The 19,377-nt window shown below is 37.5% G+C and overlaps 1 protein-coding gene across 1 annotated transcript in view; it reads left to right on the forward strand.

Annotated features, from left to right (window-relative positions):
• LOC126457978 (chorion peroxidase-like) overlaps positions 1-19,109 on the forward strand; it is a 161,472-nt gene extending 142,363 nt beyond the window's left edge. The window contains exons 10-15 of the mRNA XM_050094740.1: positions 552-704; positions 2,103-2,277; positions 5,920-6,038; positions 6,590-6,749; positions 13,085-14,224; positions 15,344-19,109. Coding sequence (XP_049950697.1) covers positions 552-704; positions 2,103-2,277; positions 5,920-6,038; positions 6,590-6,749; positions 13,085-14,224; positions 15,344-15,497 — 1,901 coding nt within the window. The 3' untranslated portion in view covers positions 15,498-19,109. The remainder of the gene's footprint in view (positions 1-551; positions 705-2,102; positions 2,278-5,919; positions 6,039-6,589; positions 6,750-13,084; positions 14,225-15,343) is intronic.
• Positions 19,110-19,377: the final 268 nt, after the last annotated feature.

Below are 19,377 nucleotides of genomic sequence, written 5' to 3' on the forward strand. Positions count from 1 at the left end.
TGGATGTATGCTATTAGCAAATGTGCTTGAAGTCAGGCAACACTGGCAGGCTCCTAGAAAAATGCTGAGTTATCTCAGACTTTCTGAAGAAACGAAGGAAGGCTACAGCAGAGAATGTGAGCAAGTCTGTCAAAGTCCAGATTAAGAAAGACCTCTGTTTACCATGGAGATTCATCTTAAACTTATACAGACATTATCTGCCATAATATTTGTCTGTCTTCTAAGACATTTTTACTGTGTACCTATTGAAAGAGGAATGTCAGTGCCAACTGCTCAAACTGATTAATTCATATCTAATTATTATTTTGTTATTAGGTAAACCATGATGTGCATTCTCTGTGTAGTGTTAATAGCACCCCTAGAGGTGTTTTGTAAAAGTGATATGTTTATCTAATTAAATTACTCAAATGGAGATGAAAGAAAATATCTTCTTACATAATGCAAATTTATAGTATTTTAAATTCTGAACCTGTTCCTCCAAATAAGGATAGCTTTCCTGTAATTTTTATGAAAAATAAAAATGATAGTTTGAGCTTTACAAATCTTTACAGATGCATCACTACATGAAGAACTTACGGTTCCAACAGATATTTATAACACAGGATCAGTGGATCAATTATTACTTGGTATGTGTGTTCAACCTGCTCAGAAGAGGGATGAATACATCACAGAACAACTTACAAATCATCTTTTCCAGACACCATGTATGTATAACACATTATGAAAAGTTTACATATCTTGGTAATTTTTAATTTATTTTTGTCTCACCCAAAAAAATAAATGTTGGCCTAAATAAAGGACAACAAACAGTGATCATGAAGAAAACTACGCTTGCTGAAGTAACAGGCTAAAAGTATTAGTTTTCAGAATCAGATTTTTTTTTTTTTTTTTTTTTTCCATGTGGCAAAGAAAGGGAAGGGATTCCACTACTTTTCCTTTACTATCTTGAAGCTATATCTTATTTCTTGACCCCTTTTTATGTCTGCCTGTTTTTGTGATGGGGACCTGCTCATAAACAGGTAGCGTCTTCCTACCATTCTTTGAGAGTGCATTAGTCCTCATCTATAACACTTAGGATATTGCTGTTTTATGTCAATGCTGAATGGCATTAGATTAAGCAGTAGTATAAACTATATTTATTTATCTACAACAGTTTAATTACTACAGTGATATGATTACATGATAAATTTTGAAGACATGTTTAATTTTCAGCACCATTATCTGGGATGTGTGCCTAAAATCACTCAAACTGTCTCCAACTTCTACAAACATCAATAGAATTATGTTACACCTAATATGATATGGTTTAGAGTATAATGCACGCAATTATTGATGGTCATTCTTAAAGAAAATAATAATTATATGAAATAGTTTCTATAATTCCTCAGACATACTCCAAACTATAAAATGTGGAGCATAAAATAGTGCTATGAATGTTGGGAGAGGCCTGACACACTTTGAGTCATATTAAATATATGATGTCACAGATAATGGTACCGAAAACTTAACATGTCTTCAGATTTCATCAATAAACAAACTGTTGTAGTAATTAAATTATTACAGACAAATAAATACAATTTATACTACTGCTTGATATAGCACCATTCAATGTTGGCGTAAAACAGCGACACCCAAAGTGTTATAGAACAAGAGTAATGCATGCTGAAAGTATTGGATGAAAACGATACCTGTTCACTGGCAGGTTTCTGGCGTTACTACTTACTACTAGTGTATGTCTTCATTAATACAGTTACTAGGCTTGTTGTTTAGGACTTTTCCCATTTGCAATGTATATGTCTCTGCTAAATGCTAGACCAGTAAATTCAACATACAGAAATATTCAGTCTAACATCTCATTATCAGTTTCTTCAGATATGAACTTCAATTTTCTGTTGCTTACTGTCTTAGCTGATCTAGATTGTTCTTCACTTTGTTGAATATGACAGCATATGCCCCTGTATTTGATTTTATTGTTCAGTTGATTGACACAAACACTAAATCTCATCATTAATTGCAGTTTTTTCATCTTCATATCACCAAATTACAAGGTTATTTCAGGACAGCTATTCTCATGACATGAAATTTGGGTTGCATTTTTATAGCTTATCATTATGGAATGGATCTGGCAGCACTCAACATACAAAGAGGTCGTGACCATGGCCTTCCACCATACAACAGCTGGAGAACTCGTTGTGGATTACAGTCATTCTCTGACTGGGACCAGCTTCTCAAAGTCATGTCTCCTGAAACAGTGGTGAAACTTAGAAAGGTTTACAGGTAATGTTTCTTATTTCAAGTAGTTTTAAAATTTAATATAAAGTGTCTTTTTGTCTCTGCCTCATCGAACACTGAGGAACTGCACATATGACCAGTATGATAATGAGTAATGCTGAAAGGAATACAAACAATTTTATAGTTCAAAACAGTCACTTTCCGTACAGTGGAGTTGTTTGTATGTAACTTCTGTGCTGTTTCATCAGAGATACAATAAAATTTGGCAGGCATTTGCACATTGACATGAAGTGCTTTTGCAAGTGTGACATTAGAGAACTGTCATTGCACAAGCAGAGAGACTGGATTCTGAAAATAGTAACATTATTGTAGCCTTAAGAAATTGGAGCATTTTCTTATAATTCCTTATCCTCAGTAACAGAATATGTTGTAGTTACAGTCTGATAATTTCAGAATAAAAACTGTATATGATGGCAGAGATTGCAATACAATATATCCAACAAATAACTGAGAACATTGGGTGCAACTTTGTATGTTGGGGGCAATTACTACTCTGAGATGAAGAGGCTGCACAGGAGCAGTATTCATTATTGGGATGCAACAAATCAGTCAGAAGATTTGACAAGTAGCCACCACCAAGCTCCAACCCTCCCCCCCCCCCTCTCAAACTGACCTAGTGCTTGAACTCTAATAACCAAAATATTGATGGGCTATTAAAATTTTACCCTTTTTTCTTCTTCCCTTCCTTCAGCGCACGCTTCTTTATGAAGTGAAAATTTAAATTTTAATAAGCAGCAGCAAAAAAAATTGTTTAAGTTACAGCTTACAATTCAACTGAGATGTGTTGAGAATATTAGTTTCATTGAATGTTGCATATGAAAGACAGGGGACCAAATTCTAGTCTCAGTCTAAGATTGTTTAATTTGCCATTTTGGTTCACAAATCATTTATGATAGAATACAATTTCTGTTTTGTTTTATGATTCAGGTTGGCATTTGTTAGTGGACTACAAAGAAAATCATTCGTCTGTTAGTTTTGACAATTTACTTTCCTACATGAAAGGGAATAGTGCAACATAAAATCTGATTTGAAGTTGTCTCTCAAAATTATATAGTACCAGCAAGAGTTTGAACAACATTTTGTCACCAGAATGAAATGTTTACTCTGCAGCAGAGTGTGCACTGATATGAAACTTACTGGCAGATTAAAACTGTGTGCCGAACCGAGACTCAAACTTGGGAACTTCGCCTCTTACTGGCAACTGCTCACACACATCCCCACAGCTTCAATTCCACCAGTACCCGGTCTCCTACCTACCAAACTTCACAGAAGCTCTTCTGCAAACCAAGCAGGATTAGCACTCCTAGAAGACAGGATATTGTGGAGACATGGCTTAGCCACAGCCTGGGGGATGCTTGCAGAATGAAATTTTTCACTCTTCAGTGGAGTGTGCACTGATATGAAACTTCCAGGCAGATTAAAGTGGTGTGCCACATTGAGACTCGAACTTGGGACCTTTGCATTTCTACTAACTGAGCTACCCATGCATGACTCACAACCTGTCCCCACAGCTTTCGTTCCTCCAGTGTTTCATCTGCTACCTTCCAAACTTCACAGAATCTCTACTGCAGACCTTGCAGAACTAGCACTCCTTGAAGCAGCTCGGTGAGTAGAGCACTTGCCCACAAAAGGCAAAGGTCCTGAGTTCGAGTCTCAATCCACCACACAGTTTTAATTGGCCAGGAAATTTCATATCAGCACACACCCCAATGCAGAGTGAAAATTTCATTCCAGAAACATCCCCCAGGCTGTGGCTAAGCCATGTCTCCACAATATTCTTTCTTTCAGGAATGCTAGTTATGCAATGTTTGCAGAAGAGCTTCTGTGAAGTTTGGATGGAAGGAGACAAGGTACTGGCAGAATTGAAGCTGTGAGGACAGGTCGTGAGTCATGCTTGAGTAACTCCTTTGGTGGAGCACTTGGCCGCGAAAGCAAAGGTCCCGAGTTTGAGTCTTGGTCCAACACACAACTTTAATCAGCCACTTTTAACATTTTGTCACTTTTATAAAGTCATCTTAAAGATTTTTTAAAGTTGTTATTGCCAAATTGGTCACTGTTCAGTTCAAATTATGTTTCATGACTTTTGCCACACTTTTGCTTTGCTAGGAGGCCATACATAGGAGACCTTACAGATCTGGCCTGGAGTTCTGTAGTTGAAACTACATTTACACTTCCAACAACTCCATTTATGAAACATCACATATTTTTGGGAGTGTGCTATCAATCATTGTACAGAGTAAACGCAGAGAGGTCAATGCCATATCAGCATCAGCACTAAGAAAATGTGCTCTTTAGGACAATTCCTTACTTATCTGCCACCCAGACTTTGCATAAAGTATATATTGTTGACTATGTCAGTCTGCTGCATTTCTTTGTTAAATTAGCACTCTCTCTCTCTCTCTCTCTCTCTCTCTCTCTCTCTCTCTCTCTCTCTCTCTCTCTCTCTCTCCCCCTCTCCACTGAGGTGAGGTATTAAATTTCATGGGATATTGATATGCACATAGATCTACAGTGGCAGTATTGCATACACAAAGCACATTTGTGGAGCTGTCATTTGTACTCAGGTGATTCATGTGAAAAGATGTCCAATGTGATTATGGCCACATGACGGGAATTAACAGGCTTTGAATGTGGAATGGCAGTTGGAGCTAGACACATAGGACATTCCAATTCAGAAATTATTAGGGAATTGAATATTCTGAGATACCCAGTGTCAAGAGTGTGCCAAGAATACCAAATTTCAGGCATTATCTCTCACCACGGGCAATGCTGTGGCCAATGGCCTTCACTTAACAACTGAGAGCAGCTGTGTTTCTGTAGAGTTGTCAGTCATAACAGACAAGCAACACTGCATGAAACAACCACAGAAATCAATGTGTAATGTAGGACAAACATATCCATTAGGACAGTGTGGCAAAATTTGATGTTAATTGCCTGTGGCAGCAGACGATGGACGCAAGTGCCTTTGCTAACAGCACGACATCGCATGCAGTGCCTCTCCTGGGCTCGTGACCGTACTGGTTGGATCCTAGATGACTGGAAAACCGTGGCCTTGTCAGATGAGTCCCAGTTTCAGTTGGTAAGAGCTGATGATAGAGTTTGAGTATGGCACAGACCTACAAAGCCAAGGTGTCAACAAGGCACTGTGCAAGCTGGTGGTGGCTCCATAATGGTGTGGGCTGTGTTTACATGGAATGGACTGGGTCCTGGTTACGTTTGGAAACCTTCATAGACTTTGTGTTCACAAACAAAGAACATTCTGGGCAGTTTGAGTGACTGATCTGTCTACCCAGATCACCTGACATGCATCCCATCAAACATTTATGGGAAATAATTGAGAGGTCAGTTTATGCACAAAATCCTGCACCAGCAACACCTTCACAATTGCAGACAGCTATAGAAGCAGCACAGCTCAATGTTTTTGCAGGGGACTTCCAATGACTTTTTGAGTCCATGCCACATTGAGTTGCTGTAATATGCCCTGCAAAAGGAAGTCCAACACAATATTAGGAGATATCCCATGAATTCTGTGACCTCAGCACAGATCTCTTATGACAAATGAAGTATATTGTCAAAAAGCAATAACTACATAAAACATGGTAGACTAAACAGATGCTTATGTTCCAGTGATACAGATGATATAGACCTGTTTGCTGGTGGCATGGCAGAGAAACCAGTTTATGGTGGTCTAGTGGGACCAACATTTGCATGCATTATTGCTCAACAGTTCAGTAATTTGCGTAAAGGTCAGTGAAAAATATATTTTTCAGCAATTTTTTGTGACAACAGACTCTCAAAAACGTCTAAATTGGCTATTAGCACAAATATGTACAAATATTTTCAAACATTCTAAGCCAAGCAAGTAAATGTGCAATGTAAAACTACAATGCATTTTTAAATGAACAATAAGTAGATGTTCAGCAAATTCATACAATGGTGAACATCATACAAAACATTTTTAATCACAGCCAAACAGCTTATTTTAAGACTTTTTTAAACTCATATTTTTGTAGTGATATTTTAACTATTAGTGATATGTAAACCTGTGTTGGACAGGAGATTAACGAACATGTTCATAACCAAGTTACACACTTCTTTCAACAATAAAAATGAAATACTTATTTTATTCCTGTGTTTTAAGGTGAACAAATGTGTATTATAAATGCCCTTCAGTTCCTTTCATTTAACAGCAAGATAATACAAATGAAGAATCATTGTTTTGTCTGTGTTTCGCTTTTTGTAGATATGTGTTGCCAGTCAAATTTGAGTTACTACAACATTGACTGTGTTATTTTAGGTGATAGATTTTGGTATGAGAATGGAGGATTTGATTCATCACTCACACTGCCACAGCTGCAACAGATACGGCATGTAACATTAGCTCGTGTTCTCTGTGATAACCTTGATACAATTGATACAGTGCAGCCTTTTGTCTTTCTGGCAGCTGACAATGATCGGTAAGTAATACTTTGCCAATGAAACATTTGATCTAGACTCTGAGATTTCTTGTATGTCAATAAATCACAGAAAACTATTAATCATTAAATTACTTTCAAGATAAGATGACTGAAATTTTTATTTTGTATCTTCTTCTACTTCACAAATATACACCTTGACATCACTTGCATTAACAAAAGAATATTTTGTGATAACTGCTATAACTGCACCATCATTTCTGCAAATCCATAATGTTAGAGTTCAGAGTTTGATGTAATAGCTATGAATAGAATGGAAGAGGTACAAGAACTAATGGACAACTGGAATAGCGCCAATAGATGGATGAGCAAATTATGAACACATCCATGAACATATCAAAAGAAACAGAGAGCAGCAAAATATGAATAAATAAAAATAGAAAAAAATGCAATACTTCATCAACACGAAGCAAAGATTGTTGTTTTTTTCACTTATATTCATAAATGAGATGCCAAAATTAAGAAGTAATCAGCAGTTAATGTCTGCCTGAGGATGATTATCAAAGGAAAATAATTATCTGCTGCAAAGCTCAAAATATTTCTCAACACAAGTAGGTCACTACAAACTGAAACGCAGAACACAGTTTGAAAGACAACAAAATTTTATTCCACATGATAGTCTACTACAAACTGGACTGGCTGCAAATTATTTTTTCCATAACCAGCTGGCTTGGATCCATCACATTGCTGAGTTGAAAATGCAACAAACCCCTCCATTACTCCCAGTGCTTGTTTTTAAGGTGAATTATACAGTAATAATTAACTGTGTGTGTGTGTGTTTCCATTTTTATTTTTATCTTGTGTCCACAGTCTGCAGCTCACAAATCCAGCTATTTTTGATTCTTACAAACTGAAAGGTAGCACAGAATTCATACAGGCTGAATATGATGCCAATATGACTTCAGAGTACAATTTGGCAAAGTAACTGTAACTGCCTTCCCATGTGACATTACGTATAAAATGAATCTAAAAACAAAGATGATGTGACTTACCAAACAAAAGCGCTGGTAGGATGATAAGACACACAAATAAACACAAATATACACACAAAATTCAAGCTTTCGCAACCAATGGTTGCTTCATCAGGAAAGAGGGAAAGAAAGGGAAAGACCAAAGGATGTGGGTTTTAAGGGAGAGGGTAAGGAGTCATTCCAATCCCGGGAGCGGAAAGACTTACCTTAGGGGGGAAAAAAGGACAGGTATACACTCGCGCGCGCACACACACACATCCATCTGCACATACACAGACACAAGCAGACATTTGTAAAGGCAAAGAGTTTGGCCACACCATTTATACTGCCTGTTTTGGCTCTAAAATATCTTGTCATTTACATAATTATATAAAAAGTGATGAACATGGTACAAAATTATAAATTATGGCATATACTTTGATGGTAGTATTTTGAAAAATTGGTGAATGAAATCTGAACTTCTTATATTATGTGAAACCACTTTCCTTATGGAGGTATTGCTGGGCCATCCATCTTGAATCTTTCATTTGGTACATGTTAAAATTACAGTATTTCACATTTTCCTAAAACAGCTCTTTTTTGGCTTTGTTGAATAAATCACCCAGTGTAGAACAAAAATATTGTTATTAAACTATTTCATTAAATATGGCAAACATAAGTTTCAAATGAGTACAAAAAAGTTAAGTCATGCAAAAAAATTACATACTTGAATGCTGTTTGTTGGATAAGCGGAGTTGTTAACATTACTCAGTACTGCTACATTTCATCCATCATCTATCCATGAACTGTCTCTTGTTCTCTTCAGTCAAGGATGACTTAGAGCTTAGCAGATCTCTTGTCTAGCACTTTTTTTTTTTAAATGTGTTATGTAATGACAAATAAATTATCCATATAGCTGCAGAATAGTGCAAGGAACACCAGTGGGCCATACAGCTCTTATGACATACTAATTCCCTGTTTCAGAGCATGGTCATTGAGTATGATGGCATTATTTTGCTTACTCGCATTTCTACACAGTGGGGCAGTGCTGTAAAAAGTCTGAGGAAATGTACACTAATAATTCAGGATAGCAAATACTAATTGACAACATATAGGCCAGTCAACCACCCAAAGCCAGTTACGTATCAAGTGGCAGCATCCGATGATGCAAAAACTTAATTTAGGTCACCATGTACCATCACTTATAACTTCAACTAAGCTGACAAAATAGACCCTTATATTCACAACATATCAGTTCTTCAGATCAGTTGTTATTGATTCAGGATTTTTGTAAAGTTTGGAAATATTCCTCTAACTTGACTTTTTATCATCCATGAGATTTAAAACATTGCATATATAGATATATAGCACTGGCTGTTGATTTCTGGCTTCTGGAGGCATGCTACGAGTTAATACATCAGTGGTGAATAATTTTTCAATCACTTTAGTTTATTGTAAAAAACTACATATAGTTCATCTACATTTATACTCCGCAAGCCACCCAACGGTGTGTGGCGGAGGGCACTTTACATGCCACTGTCATTACCTCCCTTTTCTGTTCCAGTCGCGTATGGTTCGCAAGAAGAACGACTGTCTGAAAGCCTCTGCGCGCGCTCGAATATCTCTAATTTTACATTCGTGATCTCCTCGGGAGGTATAAGTAGGGGGAAGCAATATATTAGATACCTCATCCAGAAACGCACCCTCTCGAAACCTGGCGAGTAAGCTACACTGCGATGCAGAGCGCCTCTCCTGCAGAGTCTGCCACTTGAGTTTGCTAACCATCTCCGTAACGCTATCACGGACCAAATAACCCTGTGACGAAACCCGATCTGGTACGGATCCCACACTGATGAGCAATACTCAAGTATAGGTCGAAGGAGTGTTTTGTAAGCCACCTCCTTTGTTGATGGACTACATTTTCTAAGGACTCTCCCAATGACTCTCAACCTGGTACCCGCCTACCAACAATTAATTTTATATGATCATTCCACTTCAAATCGTTCCGCACGCATACTCCCAGATATTTTACAGAAGTAACTGCTAGCAGTGTTTGTTCCGCTATCATATAATCATACAATAAAGGATCCTTCTTTCTATGTATTCGCAATACATTACATTTGTCTATGTTAAGGGTCAGTTGCCACTCCTTGCACCAAGTGCCTATCCGCTGCAGATCTTCCTGCATTTCGCTACAATTATCTAATGCTGCAACTTCTCTGTATACTACAGCATCATCCGCGAAAAGCCGCATGGAACTTCCGACACTATCTACTAGGTCATTTATATATACTGTGAAAAGCAATGGTCCCATAACACTCCCCTGTGGCAGGCCAGAGGTTACGTCAGTAGACGTCTCTCCATTGATAACAACATGCTGTGTTCTGCCTGCTAAAAACTCATCAATCCAGCCACACAGCTGGTCTGATATTCCGTAGGCTCTTACTTTGTTTATCAGGCGACAGTGCGGAACTGTATCGAATGCCTTCCGGAAGTCAAGGAAAATAGCATCTACCTGGGAGCCTGTATCTAATATTTTCTGGGTCTCATGAACAAATAAAGCGAGTTGGGTCTCACACGATCACTGTTTCCGGAATCCATGTTGATTCCTACAGAGTAGATTCTGGGTTTCCAAAAAGACATGATACGCGAGAAAAAAACATGTTCTAAAATTCTACAACAGATCGACGTCAGAGATATAGGTCTATAGGTTTTCGTATCTGCTCGACGACCCTTCTTGAAGACTGGGACTACCTGTGCTCTTTTCCAATCATTTGGAACCTTCCGTTCCTCTAGAGACTTGCGGTACACGGATGTTAGAAGGAGGGCAAATTCTTTCGCGTACTCTGTGTAGAGTCGAATTAGTATCCCGTCAGGTCCAGTGGACTTTCCTCTGTTGAGTGATTCCAGTTGCTTTTCTATTCCTTGGACACTTATTTCGATGTCAGCCATTTTTTCGTTTGTGTGAGGATTTAGAGAAGGAACTGCAGTGCGTTCTTCCTCTGTGGAACAGCTTTGCAAAAAGGTGTTTAGTATTTCAGCTTTACGCGTGTCATCCTCTGTTTCGAGCCACTTACTGATTTAACGTAAGACCAGAACTTCCTAGGATTTTCTGTCAAGTCGGTACATAGAATTTTACTTTTGAATTCACTGAATGCTTCACGCATAGCCCTCCTTACACTAACTTTGACATCATTTAGCTTCTGTTTGTCTGAGAGGTTTTGGCTGCGTTTACACTTGGAGTGAAGCTCTCTTTGCTTTCGCAGTAGTTTCCTAACTTTGTTGTTGAACCACGGTGGGTTTTTCCTGTCCCTCACAGTTTTACTCGGCACGTACCTGTCTAAAATGCATTTTACGATTGCCTTGAACTTTTTCCATAAACACTCAACATTGTCAGTGTCGGAACAGAAATTTTTGTTTTGATCTGTTAGGTAGTCTGAAATCTGCCTTCTATTACTCTTGCTCAACAGATAAACCCTCCTCCCTTTTTTTATATTCCTATTAACTTCCATACTCAGGGATGCTGCAATGGCCTTATGATCACCAATTCCCTGTTCTGCACTTACAGAGTCGAAAAGTTCGGGTCTGTTTGTTATCAGTAGGTCCAAGATGTTATCTCCACAAGTTGGTTCTCTGTTTAATTGCTCGAGGTAATTTTCGGATAGTGCACTCAGTATAATGTCACTCGATGCTCTGTCCCTACCACCCGTCCTAAACATCTGAGTGTCCCAGTCTATATCTGGTAAATTGAAATCTCCACCTAAGACTATAACATGCTGAGAAAATTTATGTGAAACGTATTCCAAATTTTCTCTCAGTTGTTCTGCCACTAATGCTGCTGAGTCGGGAGGTCGGTAAAAGGAGCCAATTATTAACCTAGCTCGGTTGTTGAGTGTAACCTCCACCCATAATAATTTACAGGAACTATCCACTTCGACTTCACTACAGGATAAACTACTACTAACAGCGACAAACACGCCACAACCGTTCGCATACAATCTATCCTTTCTAAACACCGTCTGTGCCTTTGTAAAAATTTCGGCAGAATTTATCTCTGGCTTCAGCCAGCTTTCTGTACCTATAACGATTTCAGCTTCAGTGCTTTCTATCAGCGCTTGAAGTTCCGGTACTTTACCAATGCAGCTTCGACAGTTTACAATTACAATACCGATTGCTGCTTGATCCCCGCATGTCCTGACTTTGCCCCGCACCCTTGAGGCTGCTGCCCTTTCTGTACTTGCCCAAGGCCATCTAATCTAAAAAACTGCCCAGTCCATGCCACACAACCCCTGCTACCCGTGTAGCCACTTGCTGCGTGTAGTGGGCTCCTGACCTATCCAGCGGAACCCGAAACCCCACCACCCTATGGCGCAAGTCGAGGAATCTGCAGCCCACATGGTCACAGAACCGTCAGCCTCTGATTCAGACCCTCCACTCGGCTCTGTACCAAAGGTCTGCAGTCAGTCCTGTTGACGATGCTGCAGATGGTGAGCTATGCTTTCATCCCGCTAGCGAGGCTGGAAGTCTTCACCAAATCAGATAGCCGCCAGAAGCCAGAGAGGATTTCCTCCGATCCATAGCGACACACATCATTGGTGCCGACATGAGCGACCACCTGCAGATGAGTGCACCCTGTACCCTTCATGGCATCCGAAGGACCCTTTCCACATCTGGAATGACTCGTCCCCGGTATGCACTTATGAGGGAGACCTTTTTTCTTGAATCTAGTCAAGCTTGTATATGTAATCCATTCTAATAACACTGAAAAATGGTAGTCAAAGTAATTGGGCAGTAATTACACACATTATCTTTCTCTCCATCTTTCTGACAGGAACCCTGATACTTTTCATCAACATTATATGGTAAGAAAGTCAACATACACAACGGATAGGTTTCGCTCACAAAATTTATGTAGTGTTTTAAAACGGACTAGTGTAATTGAAATATTGTTTGCTATTGAAATTTATATCATTCTACTTGAAGTATGAGGAGTGATGGAATAAGAATACAAAGTTTAAACCCACTATTAAATATGTAAGAAACACAGAATTTTAAGTACAAATTTCACATTTACAACACAGACAAATTGCATGAAGAAGAAATTATTTGTTAGTAAACATATATGATAATAAACTTCAGAAAGTTTTGGGAAAATCCAATTCTGTAACTTATTTTGACGACAAAACATTAACTTTTATACTGACCTGTTCAAGTGCAATAACTATAAATGTATGGTACTTACAACTTCAGCAATTTAGTACAATTTAATGATTGTTTTATAAAATTTTCAGTTCATTGAATAACTCACTTTTTCTTCAGTTAACAAAATCATTATGTGAGCCTTTTGTAATTTCTGTTCTTTTACAGGAACAGACATGTACCTTGCCATAGTTGGCATATCCCGAAGTTGGATCTCTCACCATGGAGGGAGCATAACAAGAATGATAATTATGCAGAAGAAGAATACACTCTTGAACTTCCCATCCGTCGACCTGATGACAACTCATACCTCAAACCTCCCAAGAATGGCAATAATTACTACAGTACAGATTTGGACAAGTATAATTCACCCAATCATACAGAGACACAAGGATACACTCCTGCAAATCATTTAAAACCAGGCAGCATGCAAAGTCCAAATTATTCTACCACACAGGAAAAATATGGTTCTCCTACAGATGGAGGAGAGATCCTATCAAATTTTAACAAAAAACCTGAAGAACACTATCATCAGCCCAATATCAAGCCCAATGAAGAGCCTTCATTGCATACACAAAGTCACAGAAATCCTATACAGGTAATTCCTGTTTATCACTATACAACCACACACAGTGCTAATCCTGACGACAAAATTTCATCAGGTCACATTCACCCTTCTCATATATCCCTACTGAACACTGTAAACCATGCTGGAGATAGTAATACTGAGAGCAATGGGTTACCATTCCCTGGCAATTTCTATGTATCTTCAAAACTTGATGAAGAGCTGTTCACTACTTCTATGACATCTCAACAGAAAGAACACGTGTACAATAATACAAAACCAATTAAATATTCCGTACTGCATCACACAATTTCAGAAGGAACTTCAAAAATGGTTACTGGAAGCAATTCATTTCAAGAATCCAATTTAGAAAACTCTCAGTCAAGTCCTCTTAAATTACTCTTATCTACTACACAGACAGGCCAACGATACAGTTTTAAAAATAACAGTTTCTTACCTCTAACATCAGGTCCTGAAAAGCCATACATAGAAGATTCATCCCTTCATACGAAAGGAACTGATTGTGGCCAAAACAGTGCTGCTGATATAGAAACTGATCACAAAGAGACTAATAAGAGTGAAGTACAGAACCGCATTACACATAATTTAACTACGCAGAACATTCCATCTACAGAAAAAGAGACAGCCACACTAGGAGAAGATTCTACAAGAACCACACTTTTGAAATCTAAAGACCCCTTACTCAGCTTAGCAAGAAAGGAAACAGAACTTCCTAGCAGCAGGTTAGTACTATATTTGTCACCGTTATTCAGCTTCTTACACATATTTTAAGTAAATTTTGTGGAAAAGTTAGTTGTTGACCATATGATGTGATATCTGGTTAACAATTGAATTCTTACAGGTAATTAAAGAAAGGTTTAGATGGGTGAATAGGATATTGCCACTGTTTTTTATGACACAGAAACTATTCTTATCACAGATTATCCTGTAGTGAATAAAACAATAACTACTAAAAAATTTCACACATCATGTGGACCAGCTAGGTGAGAGAACATTATAAGCAGCAGCCTGGTTGGTGAAAAAGAGACAGAGATAGGAAACATCTTTCATCATCAGGACAAGACACAAAGGTGCTTTGGAAATGGGTAAAGCTGGGAGATTTTACATACAAATAACTGATATGTCCATTCGGTTCAACAGTTTAGCTTCTACTGATTTCACCTATTCCCACATACATGGAAATTTGTGACAGGATTACAGTAGACGGATATTTTTCAGACACATACAGTTTAAATACAATCTACTCACTGGAAAAAAGTTTTGACAACGTTCATCAAGCTAAAAGGGACCTCTTGTACATAGTATACAGTCATAGTTAACATAATTGGCTGTTGGTTCCATATGGTAGGCATCTATTACCATGTTTGAAACAGTGATGAAGTTATCTGAAACTTCATTATGAATGCTTGCCATTCAAAAGTTATCAGCTAAGTGTACAGTACAAGTGACATTGTATACTATGAACTATATCTTAATCATTTGTTGTTGTTCCATATTACTATCGCAAATGTTACCTAAAAGGGAACTTTGTTGAAAACTAAGTGTGTTCCCCTATTCTTTACACGTACAACGAAAGCTTTTGGAAGCTCAATAACCGAATCCATCTTCTTCTATACCTAAATGTGAAAGAACTAAATGCTTCTAAACAGTATGACAGAGATAGATAAGTTGTGTGCAGAGGGACAAATCTGAAATGACTTCATAACTTTTTTCTTTTATTGCATTAACACCACACCTGTTACTTGACAGGTTAATAAAATGCTCATTATGCTATCTGATTGCAGAGAGATCCTTAAAATGCCATAATCATTTAAAATTTTGTTTTTTCAATGCTGATACAGGTTGGGGGATCTTTGTCCAGAACATCTGCAGCAGGAATTTACTGGTGAGATCCCACTACCAGCCAGTGATCCACTGTCACTACAGGAGTTCCCTCAACCTTTGCAAGAAAATTATGATATGGTAGAGGAGGAGTCAAGTGCACATGGATCCTGAAAACAGTGCATTTTCCTAATTTTTACTATCATCATGAAGTGAAATTCACCACAACATATCTGTACATATCACTTGACTGATCTCACATTTTCAGAAAAATAAACTGGATCTTTGCAGATAGATGGATAGTACAGTATGTGTCAAGGCTGTGAAATTTTTTAATTTATATCAATATTTGTCCACCACAATTGTAATAGTTCATATTGTCAGCTGTTTCAACACACAGTAATCATAATTGAGACAATCAGCCATATTAAAAGCATAACTTACATTGAAAAAAACTGAGGCACTGAGTAATCATACATTGTCCAATATATGTAAAAAAAATTGCAAGCTACTATTGCAATGGATCAAAGCAAAAACAAATATTATTACAGAACTGGTATCCATTATTAACTGCATAATCTGTGGCTTAAAAGACCTTCATATGACAGACACAAAATATTCAGTAATGACAGAAAAGTTTTTACTAGACATCTTGATACACTGTCTTCTCTGTACCTACTGTTTGCAGAAACAAGAGCAGGGGAAAATAATCTTATAATATCAGAAAAGGGATTTGATGACCTTGATGTTTCAGTCAGTGTTAAAAGAAAGCAAACCTGAAGAACGCAAATAAAGAAGAGAGTCAGTACATAGATAGATTAAAATAGCAGACTGGAATGTATGTACGTAAAAAAAAGTCAAATGAAGTTTTTACTGTTGTACTGTTCAGTCCAAAGAGGGATTGATGCTATGCTGTCCAAGCCTTTTCATTTCTGTTTAACTACTGCAACCAATATCCTTCCGAATTTGCTTGTTGTATTAATCTCTTGGTCTCTTTCTACAAGTTTTGGCTCCCACACATTCCTCCAGTACTAAATTGGTGATCCCTTGATGCTTCAGGATGTGTCCTACCAACCAGTCACTCTTTTAGTCATGCTGTGATACAAATTTCTTTTCTTCCCAATTCTGTTCAGTACTTCCTCATTATTTACATGATGTACCCATCTTTTTGTAGCACCACATTTCAAAAGCTTCTATTCTCTTCCTGACTGAACTGTTTGTCACTCTAGTTTCACTTCCATACAAGTCTACACTCTAGACAAATACTTCCAGAAAAGACTTCCTAACACTTAAATCTCCATTCAGTATCAACAAATTTCCCTTAATTTTATATACACTCTACTTCAACCATCATCAGTTATTCTGCTGCCCAAATAACAAAACTCATCTACTACTTTAAGTGTCTCATTTCCTAATCTAGTTCCCTCAGATTCACCTGATTTAATTCGACTACATTCCATTATCACTGTTTTGCTTTTGTTGATGTTTATCTTATATCCTCCTTTCAAGATGCTATCCATCATCTTCATTTACATCCTCTTCCCTCTCTATAATATTACCTTCAAGTTTATTTCCTTTGTATAGCCCTTCTATATATTCCTTCCATCTATCAGTTTCCTCTTCTTTGCTTAATACTTATTTCCCATCTGAACTCTTGATATTCATACAGCTGCTTCTCTTTTCTTTAAAGGCCTCTTTAATTTTCCTATAGGCAGTATTTATCTTTCAATGAATATGAGTAGCAGAGAAAAATTGTATTACACTAATCAAAGTACGAAAAACAGCATGAGTATTTAATAGTTAGTAAAAAAATGTCTTGCGCTTCGAACCACAGTTATTTGATGCACTTAATTATTGTAGGTGATGCAATAAAATGTCTGAATCAGGTAAAAGGTGTCTCCCACATGTACCTCTTTGACGTTATATCTGCATTTTTTTCACACTTATGGAACTGACTTCAAAGTTCACAGCAATTTTATTCTCAGGTCAGTGAAAACCTAGCAGCTCTTGATTCTCTATGTTTTTTGCATGGCCAACTTGAACTCCCCACTTGCCTGTTACATCTCTGGTAACTAGTCACAATGGTTTGAGCACTCCAGTTCCAATTTCTGTTTTATGTTCTAGATTTATGACTAGTTAATCAGTTGATGAATTGATCCTTTGTTGTTGTTTAATGCATTTTCCCCTACTTTCTTGTTTCTGGCCACACATATATTCAGAATACAATAATAACTATTTGCGATATGCATTTACTTAAGCTGATATTACTACAAAATATGTTATCTGTTTATACAAATACAGTGTTTCAAATCAAGTGCAACTTTGTGATCAACTTGATGGTTTTTTATTAGCCAAGTTGGCTAAAAATATGTCCGCTCTGTAAGTACTGAATTAATCTAATGGCAACAAATGGAAATCACAAGTAAATTTTCTCACAAATTCTAGTTCAAAGGTAAGAAGTTATTGCTTGTTTTGTTAATCAGCATTTGGATCACCAACAACTATAGCAACATGGGACATTCCACAACTATAAGAAGAGTCCAGTGAAAACATGAGAGACCCAATGATAAAACTACAGGTATGCAAATAGCCATAAATATTAGATCAACCAAAAACAAGGAGACTTTGTCAGATTACTCATGTAAAAATAAGATAAGTTTGTATCAACATCAGTCTTGAAATGTTTATTTCCCTCATTATGAGACTGTCACACACAGTGTATCAACTGAATAGTTCTCACATCAAAATTGAATATGGGCTGGAGTAATCAGGCATAATTAATGGCATCTCACATGCTTCCCTTATTGTGCAAGAAAGGATACCTCCCTCATCATTGACATTAGCCTACTCACAGAACACACTGAATCCCAATGAGTTTTCAATCAGGAGACCGTAGAAGTCAAGGAACTTGTTCAAGTCTGCCCATCCACTGATCAACCTACCGTGCACTAAGTCACACTTGATCACACACAAAGGAATATACAGATATGCCACCTTACATCTTCCAATACAAATCATCCACATAAACAGTTAATGTGTTGTGTGCTACACTAGGTCACAAACTTTCAAGAAGGAACTCCCCCCCCCCCCCCCCCACCAGCAGCTGTAACGGACAGTCTCACAATTTGGAAACAAAGCATTTCCGGACCCATGTTTATCTCAACTTTCTCTTGCTTTTATGTGAGGAATAAAACACCTACATATCATCCATTACATTTCATACAACTTACATGATAGTTGATCAGAAGCCACTTCATTAAGTCTACCCATTTAAATTTTTGCAGTCAACAAAATTATTTGCTGTAAAATTTTCTATGGCAGTTCTTAAAACTCACATTTTCTATCATTTCATGCAAATGGCAGGATGATTATTTTAAACAGGACCATGGTAGATTCCTCCTCCATTCTTATCTACCTCCACCTTCAAATGCCTCAGTGTTGATCGGACATTAAACCTTCCACACACTTCACTATAACCAGTAACATTATTCAGTGGCACGATAAATGAGCAACTGATAATAGTGAACTGAAATATGTGATTAACACTAGCAAAATTTCATGACCTTGGTACTGACGATATGACAAATGACATCATTATGCAAAATTATAGTGGTACACGACCTTACTGACTATCAGAAATAAATGAAATGTAACAATATAAGGAAAAGAATAGTTGCTACTCACCATATAGCGGAGATCCTGAATCGTAGAAAAGCACAAGAAGAAGACTGTCAGAAAGTTAGCTTTCGGCTAACAATGCCTTTATCAAAAGTAAACACACACACACACACACACACACACACACACACACACACACACAAAAAAACTCTGTACAACCAACAAAGTTCAGTTCGAGGCAATTGTTGAATAAAATAGGTAACATCAAAGACTTCATAATTATCAATGTTTTCAAGAAGGTGAGTGACAGTGATACAGGATATTAACTGACAATAAAGCAGACCGGCTGGGATTTCTCGATTCTTCTGTCTCAGTGCCTTATAGTTATGAAAAACCTTTTGTGGTGGGCAAATAACTAATTATTATATTTGTATCA

Source organism: Schistocerca serialis, chromosome 2, assembly GCF_023864345.2.
Source record: "Schistocerca serialis cubense isolate TAMUIC-IGC-003099 chromosome 2, iqSchSeri2.2, whole genome shotgun sequence".
Lineage (NCBI taxonomy): Eukaryota > Metazoa > Arthropoda > Insecta > Orthoptera > Acrididae > Schistocerca > Schistocerca serialis.